Source organism: Emydura macquarii, unplaced genomic scaffold, assembly GCF_026122565.2.
Source record: "Emydura macquarii macquarii isolate MOO-44397 ecotype Brisbane River unplaced genomic scaffold, CSIRO-AGI_Emac_v2 contig_1982, whole genome shotgun sequence".
Taxonomy (NCBI): Eukaryota; Metazoa; Chordata; order Testudines; family Chelidae; genus Emydura; species Emydura macquarii.
Genome location: NW_027132119.1, coordinates 20,692 through 33,800, shown reverse-complemented (window position 1 = coordinate 33,800; position 13,109 = coordinate 20,692). Strand labels below are relative to the sequence as shown.

Here is a 13,109-nt window from a genome sequence, read left to right as displayed (position 1 = left end):
TCCCAGGTATGAAGGTGCCTGACTCCCATTGAAATCAACGGGAGTTAGACACCTAAACCCCTCTGTGGAGCTGGGCCTAAGCACCTAAATCACTTTTTTAAATGGCTCCTAAGTCACTTAGGTGATTTTCCAAATTTTACCCTGAATCCTCTAAATGCAAAATGACGTGTTTAATTTCACAGCTGTGTTAAACTGACCAATTCAGGCTCTAAAACAAAGGACCCGCTGGAGTTTCTCATTAAGTACCAGAGAGCAAGGGGCAGAGGGAAATGCAGAGGAGAGACGCAGCAGTCCCTTGACCAGGATACTCTGCAGCCCTTGAAATGAGCTCAGTGCACGTCTGACCTGTGTTGCTAACTCTGCTTCTCCCTGTTTTCCCCACAGTTTCCACTGGTCTTCATCACGGTAAGTGGTCACAGTGATTTTTACTCTCACAGCTGCTAGCTGAACGCTGGGACTGCTACGGGGGGACTCCCGTGCGCCGCAGCGGAGGGGTTACGTACTGCGGTGTTCATTGTGAATGTTTAGTGCCGCCACTCGGGGGCTTAGAGCGAGGAAGTGAGGGTGAGTCTGTGTGAACAGGAGTTCTGCATTCACCCCACCCCATTCCTGGGTGCTGCGTCCCCAGAGATTTCAGTCCTCAGCTGCAGCGCAATGCTGGAACATGACCTGCAAAGGGGGAAATGGGCCTGTGACCTTTTCTGCTTCTTTAGGGTGTTTAAAGGAGCCTGAAAGGGTCTGTTGTGAAAGTGAGCCCTGGTCTGCACACGGGTTTCATACCAGTTTAACTGTGTCAGTCAGGGGTGCAATTTATACCGAAAGAGTTACACCGGTACAGCCGCTAGTGTGGGCAGAGTGATACCAGCAGAAAGGTGCCGTATACCGGCATAGCTCATTCCCCTTCCCATATAGGGATAAGCTATACTGGTCAAAGGCACCTTTATGCTGCTATAACTGTGTCCACACTGCGCGGGTTGAACGGGGTGTCGCTACACCAGTATCGCTAAAGCAGTACAACTTTTATGTGCAGACAGGCGCTAAGTCCTTGTTGGGTTTGTTTTGTGAACAGCTGTTTAATTCAATGATCAATAAACAGTTGGGACGGAGGCTGTCTCTTTTGAGACAGTGTGGCCTAGACAGACAGCTGTGCTGGGACTCAGGAGACCTGGGTTAGTCTGAACTCTACCACCTCCCTGCTAGTGACTTTAGGAAGTGAGTTCACTTCTTGGTACCTCAGTTTCCCCATATGTGAAACAGGAATAACGATACTGACCTCCTTTGTAAAGCAGGCTGAGATCTATGGATGCAAAGTGCTAGGGATTGTTATTATTGTTTTTGTTGTTGTTGTTGTTGTTTGTTTCCAACTCCCAGTCTTTGACTTCTGATGTGTCAGCTCACAATAAACACGTCTGAGATCTGATGGAAAACCAGGGAAGACCAGACATGCCATTCCTGCTATTTCTGGGCTTTAAACAACAAGCAGAGGGGGAAGAAAAACCCTTTACAAAAAGCGTTCATGCCTTCTGTATAAATCCATTATAAAGATGACAAAGGTGGCACAAGCCCACTTACAAACAATCTCTGCCAGCCTCCTTTGAATGGTGCGCCATTTCATCCCCTGACCCCCTTGCACCTGGCTACCCGCTTTTCCATTGACTTACGTGTGGGGCCAGGTCTCAGTCAGGGCAAGAATGCAGTGGAACCTGTCAGCTGTAGGGCCTGTCACCCACTCTGCCTGCAGTGTCCCTTTGTGGGGACTCTTGGAACCAGGGCCTGCTCTCTGCCCTTCCCCCATGGCTGGTACCCGAGATGTCACTCACATCCCCTGTGTCACTTGGCTCAGGGATAAAGTCTGAATGAAATAAATCTGCTCCATGAGCAATCGGTCAGTCACTTGGGACTATCTAAAGTAAACAGACTTTTGATGGTAGCCAAGATAGCCGGGAGAAAACAGACAGGAAACGGAAGAGTGTGAACATTAACCACGTTACTGAGTGGTCTGCAAAGGGCACATCAAGTTATAGCTCGCTTCTAGTTCCATCCCTTTGTTGGTTTCTACTGGATTTGGGCCTGAGCTGTGAAATTCAGAACCAGGTTAGGATCTGGTCAGGTCAGGCCTGGTTTGATCCATTGGTTTGGCCTGTTAATGATCAATTTGTAATTCACAATATTTAGCTGTTACAGAGATGAGGTTTCAGATCCAGCCTCTGGACCTGGCTTCAAACTTGCCCCAAACCATGCTCAGGTCCTTGTCTGATGAATTCAGATTGTCCCCTGCATTCCCTACCCCCCAATCCATATTGTGCTCCAGTGTTTTGAGTAGCAGCCCAAACAACAAGATATTTCAGACCAGATTAGCATTTCCATCGCCCATTGCCTTCCACATACGTGTGCGCTGAGAGTTTTCTCAGCCCCCTCGGGTAATGTCAGTACTTCAGTCCTCACCTCAGCCAGACCAGTTGCCAGTTCTCACACTGCAGTATCACATTAAAGCTCCCGGCACAGACAAACCCATCCTGCCGTCTCTGCATTGATCTCTTAGTCTCGCTGTCTGCCGTCCTCCTGGCCTACGCCATGGGCTGTGGGCACGTTGAACTGGTGGGCAGACAATGGAATAGATTCAGTGCTGGTATCTGGCTGTTTAATCACACGCTGATTGCACAGGACTTGACTCTAAGGACACTTGTAATTACAAATCCAAACAGACGACTGGGAAAATACAGAGCCGGCCGCCAGGTGCCTGCCCTCAGCTGCAGGAGAGGATCATGTATTTCCTGTTTCTCTGCCAAGCGTTGGACTGCAACCGCTCTGCTGTGCGGCCTCAGGCCGTGTAGCCACCCTGCCTGCAAATGAAAGGTTAAGAGTCATCCTGTCTTGTGACCTTGTGCTCTCCTCACCTCTAGAACCCGCAGAGGAACCGTGTCTACCAGCGGCGAGGAGTGGAGTTAAGCGGGGGCCTCACCCAGCTCTCCTTCCCCCTCGCCTCCGAGCCCATCCAAGGCACCTACAAGGTGGTGGTGAAGAAGAAGTCAGGGACCAATGTGGAACACGCCTTTACTGTGCAGGAACATGGTAAGGAAGGGTCCCACTCACGCCAGGGGAGGGGGCGGTTGGAAGCAGATACAGCAGCCAGGGGTCCATTCCAGGCACAACATCCAGTTCAGGATTGTCCGGGATGTACGTGAGTGAAGAGTGATCTGAGGAAGGGGCCAGGAAAACACTGGATGCTTTAGGGGATCAGGATCCCCTGCTAGGCCCTCGCAATAGGACTCGGTCTGAGCCCCCAGCCAGCGGAGTGTGTCTTTCTCCCCAGCTCTTGAACTGCCAGGGTCACTGTTCCCTATGAGCGTGGGAGTGTTTGGGTCTGAATACAAAGGCCTGTCCCTCAGGCCCTCTGGATTTGGGCTGTGATTCCAGTCTCAGTAGAATGCAGCTTTATTTCTGTGGCACTGAACGCAGAACAAACTATGTGAACGCTGCGTTACGGGGGCACCATGCTCTGCCAATCCAACTCCCGTCACTTGCTACCCTTCGCCCAGCCTGGCCTTCCCACCTTTCCCCTGGCGGCCCCGGCACCCAGACCACCATCAGACTTTCAACATAACTAAATAGACACACTTTGGCTGGAGACCCAGCATGGAAAACTAAGAACCCGTTTTACAACCTTAATTTCATGGCTGCCACTGATCACCCGAGGAGAGAGAAATACAGCGTTGTCTAGTGCAGAGAAACGTACCACTCCAACCCCTCCCGGCCACGTGTCAATCACCCCCAGACGTGCTCCAGCCACCTGCACGCAAGCCAAGAGCTCGCTTTCAGCAAGCCACGGCCCAGTTCATTCTGAACGGGCTAGTGACTGTGGCTCCACTAGCCGCCCATTGCTGGCCTACAGGGCAGTCTGAAATTTCCCAGAATCCCCTGCTTCTGGGGCCGGGCTGAGAACCGCGGGATAGGTACCCACAGGGCCCTGCAGCCGAAGGGCTGGAAAGCCGCGCTCGTGCGCACGTAGGGCAAACCTACAGAGCTGTGCACACCAGTCAGCTCGGCAGTGTGGGCCGCCCGACCAGCCTGTGCGCCAGCAGGGCCGAGATCCCTGCCTGCCTCACTGGAGCAGCACAAGCAGCCGGAGCAAACGGCCCTGCGGCCGGGGAGCTGGGGTGATTGACAGCGGGCTGAGGATCTGACCCTGTGCACGGGGGTGGCGGGGGGAGAGGCTGTGTCTGTCACTCAGTGGGGACGTGACCGGCGTGTTCACGTGTGCCCTCCGCTCTGCTCAGCGTCTGCTCCGTCTCTCCCGCAGTGCTGCCCAAGTACGAGGTGCTGGTGAAACTGCCCAAGAAAATCACCATCCAGGACAAGGAGCTGAGCGTGGCCGTCTGTGGTCTGTGAGTCACGGGGTCTGCGTCCCTGTTCTTTGTGCTCGCCCGTCATTGCCGTCCCGCTGCTCGCACAGAAACCAGAGCTGGAGCGGGCCCCTTGGGGCACTTTCCCTCCATCCCCAGAGCCCTGCGTGGATACAGACATGTGGATCCGCATCCGATCGCCATCCACAGAAATAAACTTTCACCCAGCCCGCAATCCGCCCTCCCTCTGTTAGATTTACCCGCATCCGCACAACAGCTGCTCTGGCCCCAGCAGCCCTCCCTGAGCCGTTCAGCCCCTGCCACCCCAAAAAGCCCATGAGCCCCCAAGAGCTGATCAGCTGCTGAGCTCTGCCCATCGGCCGTGACCCACAAGAAATGGTCTATGGTTATAAAGCGGATATCCGCGGATCTGCCGGGCTCTAGCCAACAGCAAGATGGTTCCCCACTGTCTGTTCTGCACCCAGCCTAGCTTTAAACACCCCAGAGATAGCGCTGCTCCCCCTGCCCCAGGAAATGATGCCTCAGCCCCGTACATCTCCCTGTCAGAAACCATTTCTCCGGTATTCCACCCAAACTGCCCCTTTCTTTATGTCATTCTGTCCTTCCTAGTTAGACCCCCCAGTGCCTCCCTAAATAATCCCGGCCCCCCTTGGTGATGGCTCCTTCAGACACTTGTAGGCAGAAATTACATCGCTTCCTAGACATCCAGTCACCAGATGCCACAGATTTAACTCTTTCATTCCCTCCTCCTCAATCCTTCCCTCCAGCTCCCTGATCATATTTCCTGTTCTTCTGTGAACTCCCTCCAATGTGTCAATGGCTTTCTGGTGAAGAGGTGCCCAGTGCTGGAAACAGTGCTCCAGAGGTGTCATGCAGCGGTGACGGGAGATGATAACCCCTCTCTGTACAGCTCTAGTGAGACACCGGCTGGAAGACACTGTTGAGCTCTCAGTAGACTGCACCTGGAATACTCTCTGCAGGGCTGGGCTCTTCCGTACCAGGACAGAGCAGCCAAATGGGAGGGAACTAGGAGAAGGGAAACTCAACGGATTAAGGGGCAGAAGAGCCTGACTATCAGGCAACATTTCCTAATGGGGCAGGCCAGCTGGGCAAGGGAATAATCTCTCCCCGGAAATGGCTGAAGCCCAGTCACTTGAGTCACTAGATGAAGCTCCGGAGAATAGACATTAGGAAACCAGCAACAGAGTCCTCAGGGTAATGGCATAAAGGGCCCCAAAAGGCCTCTTCTGCCTGTCTCTGTCTGCCTGTCTAAGCACCTTCAACCCCACTCTGGTTACAGATACACCTATGGGACCCCTGTCCCCGGCCTGGTGAATGTCCGTGTGTGCCGCAGATTCTCCCAGGCCAGGTCACACTGCTATGGAAAAGAGTCTGAGGCTGTGTGTGAGGAGTTCACCAGACAGGTGAGTCCAAGGGCCACCCCGTAGGCAGGAGGTGACTCTCTTGGGAGGACGATTTGTGTCTGTCCAAGGGGACTGTCAGACTTCAGCTGGGATTCTGTGGTCTGGGTGGGGCTCTGTCTCACAGGAGAAAGTGACTGGTTAGGAGAGGTGAGGCCGGGACTGGGGAATGAATTATGAAGAAAAACCCCACAAGTAAAATCCTGCCCCATTGAAATCGATGGCTAAACTCCCAATGACGTCAGTGAGATCAGCATTCACCCCTGGCTGGGTGTTTCTTCTAGCTGGGAAAGAGAAGACGCTGAGAGGTTTTGGTATCTTTGAGCAGGATTGAGCTGGGGAGGGGAGTGAGAGCAGAGCAGAGGAGAGGGGAAGAGGGACCTGTGGGATCTGAAAGAGAGAGAGAACTGGAGAGAAAGAAGAAAGAGAGAGCCGGGCCCAGGAGACAGAGAGAACAGAGGTAGAGGAATAAAGAGAGAGAGAGAATATGAAGGGGGAGGAGAAAGAGCGAGAGAAAGTGGAGGTGGGTTAGACAGAGATTGCAGGCGGAGAAGGAAGAGAGCAGGACAAGATACAATGCATCCGGAGAAAGAGAGAGGATTCCAGAGGAGGATAAAGGACACAGCGAGATGTGTCCCACTGATGGGAGGTTACAGATCTAGGGGATGGGATCTGAACAAGCAGGGGACAAGGAGTGTAACCTGCAGAACTGGTGGTGAAATGCATCCCAGAGGGTAGCAGACATGTTGGATAAGTCACTGGGGACCATGGTATAAATGAGCCCAAGAGATGCCTCGATTGGTTTGTTGAGAGAGTCAGGCAAGATCAAGCCAGTGAGAGGATGGGGTAAGGTAAGGCAAGCAGCAGGCTAACGTCTTGGGTGCTGGGGTATCGTCCCCGTTCCACACGGACCTGAATCGCACGGGGGTTTCCATGGTAATCTCCTCTGTGGTCTCTGCCGCAGGCGGATGTTCGAGGCTGTGTCTCCCACGTGCTGCAGACTAAAATATTCCAGCTCAAGCGAAAGGGTTATGGGATGAACATTGAGGTGGAAGGCAAGATCATGGAGGAGGGCACAGGTGAGCATCACGCTGCGCGGGTGGAGCGGTGGGGCCGCAATTTCAATTGGTGTTCAAGCCAGCACTGAAGGGCACTGGTAGAGCTGGCCAATGCGGGGGAGACAGGCAGGATTGGTGCATCTGGAGGTGCTGCAAGTCAGATGCATTAGTTCAAGCCCCTCTTTGCCATGCTTTCTTGCAGGGGTGGAGTTAACCGGGACGGGCTCCACTGAGATCACAGGCACCATGAGCAAAATCAGCTTTGAGCAGGTGGACTCTCATTACAGACCGGGGATCCCCTTCTTCGGGCAGGTAGGGACCTCTGAGACCCCAGGAAATTACATGACATGAGTGTGCTTGTCTGTGGAGAAGGAGAACTTGCAGCGCTGCAGAGACAACCTGAAAACGCGTGAGGATTACAAACCACGGGAACAGGAGTCATTTCTCTCTGCCTCTACATACGCTGAGACATCCTAGCCGTGTGTGGGAATTGTAGCACCTTCCTCTGACCACCTCCCCCTGGTGGTGTAAGGCCATTGATCTGAGCTGGCGCACTCCTTCCCATGATCCCAGTCAAACGCTCTGCGAGGATGCCCCACCTCCTCAGATGCTTCCGACTTACCCAGGACGTTCGCACGCACCTGCCCTTTGTTCTGCTCTGTAGGAAACATCCTCTGGAGCTGCCTCAGGGGAATAGCACAGGCAAAGGGTCATTAGGACTGTGGGGACAGCTTTCCCTGCCTGGTGTAAGCAACGGAGATCGGTTTCCTTCCTTTAGGTGAAGCTGGTGGACGGGACCGATGCTCCAATCGCCAATGAAACAATCCGGATTTCCGTATTTGGGAACAAATACGAAGCCAACTACACGACAGATGAAGAGGGCCGAGTCTCATTTTCCATAGACACTGTCAACTTCACAGAGGCCTCCATTCAAATCACCGTGAGTGGCTGACTCCAGGGAGCTCGGGGATTGGAGGTATCACTGATGAGCTCCAGGGGAGATACCCGTGGGTTTCTTGAGCTCTCTGCCCACTAGGAGATAAAACAGTTTCTTGGCTGGGGATTTCAGCCTCCTCCTCTTTGTCTTGTTCTCTCTTTGTCTGTTCTTTGTTCTCTGTGTCTTGCACACACTCTGTCACTCTCCCTCCATTTCTCTCTCTCCACACACGAGCATGGGAAATGCAGATCAATACACCGTAGACTGAAAAACCTGCCAAGAACATTTTTTTAAATTATCCACTTTTGTCATATGAAATTCTAGTAGACTTGTTCCCACTTTTTGATCTCATGTGACACTGTTCTTCTTTATCAGGTAGACCACAAATCTGAACTGAACTGTTACGACAGTGACTGGGTCACCCCTGTGTATGATAAGGCTGTTCACAGAGCAACACGGTTTTACTCTCCGAGTCAGAGCTTTCTCAAAATCGAGCCTGTGTCTCAGACTTTAAGCTGTGGCTCCACTGTGGGGGTCAAGGTGCACTATATCCTGAGGCCAGAGGCCCTGGAGGGGAGAAGGAAATCGTCTTTTACTATTTGGTAAGTCTGGACCTAGTGACCTTTATCTCTATGCATGTGACACAGCCCTGGAGGCCAGATGCCCATGTACATCCAAAGCCACCAAACTGCCTGGAGACCAGGTTCACTTGACCTTGACATTTATATGTAAAACTCACTGAAGGAAATGCAGAAGTGGCCAGTGAGTGAATAGTTTCTGACTTGGTTGAGGTCCCAGGGAACTCCAGTCTGGGTCTGGGACTCTGTGGGGCTCTGGGATCTTCTGCTTCTTCCCCAAAAGAAGGCATTGGTATAGACACTCCACCCCCAGGCCTGGCATTGCCCAGTGAGCATCCCCCACCTCCACCAGGACACCCGTGACAGGAGGGTTTCTTCTTCCCGGGGCAGGTGATGGCCAAGGGAGGCATCATCAGGGCAGGCACCGAGGTGCGTCCCGTCGGGGATGGAGAACGTGAGTAGAGCTGTGTGAATAACTGATTTCCCGGTTCACTGGCCAAACCAGGAACCCTGAAAAACCATTGTTTGGGGTGGACTGAAACATTTCACTTTTGAGCTTCTTTAATCTTTTTTTATATATAAAATTGAAGGAAAATTATAAATGAAGAGTTGTTTGAATTGAAAAATTAAACCTTTTATTTAGGAAAGGTCGAAACAAAACCTTCTCATTTGTTGCTGATTTTTTTTCTGAGCAAAACGATTTGGTGAATTTGACACAAATTGTTAAATGTTTGGGTCGACCTGCCTCTGCATTTTTCACCAAACACGTGTTTTTTTATTGTGAGCTCTCTCCGCCCCTTTCTGTATCTGGGTCCTGGGAGGGTGAGCTGCTGTGTCTGAAACAGGTGCCAAGAACAGCACCCTTCTCCTCTCTTCTCTTCTCTTCTCTTCTCTTCTCTTCTCTTCTCTCCTCCTCTCTTTCTCTCACTTTCTTTCCGTCTCCTCTCATTATTCATTGTCTCCCTCTCCCTTTCACACACAGTTCCCCTGACCAATTTCATTTCATGAATGTCAGACTCAAGGGATTCCCAGTTTGATTGTTTCATACTGGTTGGGCAAATTCTACCTTGAGGAGCAGAGATGTGTAGAATCCCACCCCCTCTGCAGCCCTGGGGTGCTCACAGCCCCTCAGCACACAGCCACTGTACAACACACACTTCTTCCCTCGCCTTCATTTTTGCACGGGCTGGGGATCCTGCGCTCCAGGAGGACTGTGCCAGACACTAGATATGGATTTAGATGGCATGCTGAGATCCACCAGTCCCATCTCACCTGAATACCCCACGTCAGGAGTTGAATCCAGGTGTCTGCAGTAAGAGTCAAAGGCCTCAGTTATGCATCAAAACTGCTACCTCGGTTAGCGAATTTTTCAGGTGGCCAATGTCGCAGCCATAATGAGGGACCTAGGGAGGTGTGTGGCCCTGGAGCTGATTGCCTCTAGCTTAGACTCTCTCCCTCTGTTTGCCAGTATTTGAGCTGAGGCTCCTTGTGGGGCCTGACATCGCCCCCTGGCCGGGGTACTCGTATACACCACTTTACCCAGCGGGGAAGTTATCGCCAATTCCGAAGATTTCAAGATTGAAAACTGCTTTGCCAATAAGGTGGGTGTCCTGTTCCTATAACTCACATTGCCCCATGGACTATGGCCCAGCCGTGGAACCTGGAACAGCGAACTTCCAGGGAGACAGGAGTTGTACAATGGCTCCATGAGCCCATCGGGCACTGACCATGGATCAGCAATCGAATCTGAGAGATGAATGCACATCAGGACGAATTTGCATAGGCAGAATTGTGGAGGGTGGAAGCAGAAATGACTTACCGGGGGCGTTGCTGGTCACGACTGAATTGCATTGGCCAGGACTGAGAGGCAGTAGCAGGACTGGGTGGGGAGCCCAGGAGGGGAATAGCAGGGGGGCTGTGGGGCAGGTTGAGGGGCACTGGCAGAGCTGTGTGGCGGTGCCAGGACTGGGTTGTGCTGTGGGGCAGCGTGTGAAGGTATCTGGAGCAGTAGCTCTTCTAACTCCTTTCCTGGGGTTGCAGGTCGACTTGCATTTCTCACCAGCCGAGGGCCTCCCTGCCTCCAACACTCACCTCCGGGTCAAAGCCTCCCCGGGCTCTCTGTGCGCCGTCCGCGCTGTGGACAAGAGCGTCCTCCTCATGAAGCCTGAAGCCGAGCTCTCGCCCAGCTCTGTAAGTCCCAGGCTGGTCCGGTGATCAACCAGCACAAGAGCTGGTCTTGTCTGGAAAGTGCAGAGACTCACTTGTGAGAACTAGGGCAGGGCAGCCTGGTTTATAATCGTAGCATCCCTCGTCAGCACATGGTCTGCGCCCACTGGTTGATCTATGTAAGGCACTCATGAAAACCATTGCTGCACCTAGTGGTTTATTGTTCTGGGGCCACTTGTGAGGACACTACCACACCTACTGATTTACTATTGCAGGACCACTGGTCAGCAGCACACACTGGGTTATTATGGAAAAGTCAGCTGTGATCCCTGGAGTCAGACATGCTGCTACTTTACTGGAGGGTTTGTTATTGTAGGGTCACCCTTGGTCACTGGGAGTTTACAGTTGCCTGGGATCACTAGGGCCAGACAGGCTGGTTTCTTATTATTGGCCGGTGGTCACTGACATCGAGGCGTGTCCACGCAGGTGTATGATTTGCTCCCGGTGAAGGAGATCAGGGGTTATAATTACCAGGATCACTATTTGGAGGAAGATGACGATAACCCTTGTGTGCAACTCGACAACGTTATTTTAAACGGATTCATTTACAGTCCACTTTATCCTGATGGTGAAGGAGACGCCTACAGCATTCTCAAGGTGAGCACCAGGTCTCCCCGTAATGTTTGAAATCACTGTTAGTTCAGAATATTTCCTCACCGTGTTCCTGGATGACCAAACCCCTGTCACATCCCGTGGACGCTGTCTGAGCTTAGCTGGGTGCTTGTTAACCTGGGCATTCGGGGTAATAAATAAAGCTGTGACAGAAAACCCTGGGTGGAAACACCCCAGCATTGGGAACCGAATGCCTCTGTCCCCATCACTAATTTAAACATGGCAAGGAGACCTTCCAACAGGCCGGAACAAAGAAATAGAGCCCAGGAAAGGGCAAATCCACCTCTGTAGCCATTTTGTCAATAAGACCCTCCCCCCACCGCTCTCTATCCCAGCTGCGTAGGTCTCTGTGACGTGCCACCCCCCATTTTATCTAGACACCCCGGGCGGAGCGCTGCTGTGAGCCAACTCCCAGGAGAATTACCCAGCCCCACCTGGTGCGGGTTTGGTGCCCTGCGGAATCTCAGATTTGTTCCCGGTGGGACTCACTCCCAAGTTACCCAATGGCAATGACTGTCAGGCATCTCAGCGGAGAGGCAGGGGATTGACCGGCCAGAGAGAGCGAACTCCCTCCAGGGCAGGGCTGAGGCAAGCCGGCAGGGGCTGTGTGCATGGCGGAAGCTTGCACGGCCGATGCCTCTGTTGAACCTGCTCTGAGGACACAGAGGACGGCCGTCTCCAGCTGTTGGTCTGGCGCCTTTCACTCACACGGAAAGCCGTTTTCTTTCAAGCCTCCCGCCAGCCACACTGGCACTGACCTCTCAGGACTTAGTGATCTCAGCTGGCATCAGTATCTGCCATTGCCGTGACCCATTCCCCGCTCTGGTGACAAGCCCGTCACATCCCGATCCAGTCCAGAGGACTTGTTTACGTCCCGGCACATGGTTTACTTTACCACATGGCTGTCTGGGTTCTCTCTTTACAGGAGATGGGTTTGAAAGTCTTCACCAGCACCAAGGTCCATAAGCCCAGACTCTGTGTGCAGATATGGCACCATGAACCTGTGTCATATGCCGGTAATGGCAGGAAGAGAGCCTACTTTATCTTACCCCGCTTACACCCCCTCTTAGCTGCTTTTCTGGCTCCCCTCCCTTTCACCCTCTCCTCTGCATGGAACAGACCAGTTGGACCAGCTCTGTTCTCAGCTATGCCGGCTGAAATCCACTAACGTCAGTCCTGAAATAGGAATCTGGTCCACTTCCAGCTGCTTGCGCCCCAGCGAAGGAGATGCGCACTGTTGTAACTACACTGACGCAGTGGCACCCTGCACCCCCTACTGTAGATGTGCTGCCTTGGCACAAAACAGCTGCTAAATCTTGTTGAATTTGGTTCCAGCTGTTTAAACCTGGAACAGGACAATTTCCACTTCCAGGTTTCCACCTTACAACAAGTGCTTGATTAAAAACGAAGTAGAGAATGGGCCAGGTTCAATGGAGAGGCAGTGTGAACCCAGGGGGAAAGTTTAGGACTGGGAATCAGGAAATCTGGACTCTATTCCCAGCTCTCCTAGCGACTTGAACTTGGGTGAATCATTTCACTTTTTTGTGCCTTAATATTCTTACCTGCAAAAGGGGACTAATGATACTTACACAGCCTTGTGAAGAGCTCTGAGATTAGATGGCTAAATATTAATGTTAACTATGCTCTCAGTTACACCAGAGGAAATGAAGAGTCACTAGATCAGATCACTGACTCCCCTACTCCAATGTCCCCATCCGTAGTATAGAACATCAGACAAATTTGGCATCCTGACCATATTGGATCGGCCCTTTCGTCTTTCTAGTGCAGGGTCCCTTTTCAGACAGTGGCTGCTTCAGAGTAAGGTGGAAAACCTCTGTAATACATCTGTCTGTGCAGTATTGTGGGGCATATTTCTTCCTGGTCTATGGCTTCTTATCAGCTTATGTCCTGGA

At 52.3% G+C, this 13,109-nt stretch overlaps 1 protein-coding gene across 1 annotated transcript in view; it reads left to right on the top strand.

The window, feature by feature from the left end:
* The first annotated feature begins 1,202 nt into the window (after positions 1-1,202).
* LOC137159887 (alpha-2-macroglobulin-like) overlaps positions 1,203-13,109 on the top strand; it is a 32,376-nt gene continuing 20,469 nt past the window's right edge. Inside the window, 16 exon segments of the mRNA XM_067558357.1 lie at positions 1,203-1,601; positions 2,904-3,072; positions 4,301-4,385; positions 5,665-5,788; positions 6,750-6,864; positions 7,046-7,155; positions 7,622-7,783; positions 8,156-8,345; positions 8,348-8,382; positions 8,749-8,812; positions 9,827-9,859; positions 9,862-9,959; positions 10,399-10,548; positions 11,011-11,181; positions 12,122-12,361; positions 12,918-13,014. Coding sequence (XP_067414458.1) covers positions 1,599-1,601; positions 2,904-3,072; positions 4,301-4,385; positions 5,665-5,788; positions 6,750-6,864; positions 7,046-7,155; positions 7,622-7,783; positions 8,156-8,345; positions 8,348-8,382; positions 8,749-8,812; positions 9,827-9,859; positions 9,862-9,959; positions 10,399-10,548; positions 11,011-11,181; positions 12,122-12,361; positions 12,918-13,014 — 1,846 coding nt within the window. The 5' untranslated portion in view covers positions 1,203-1,598.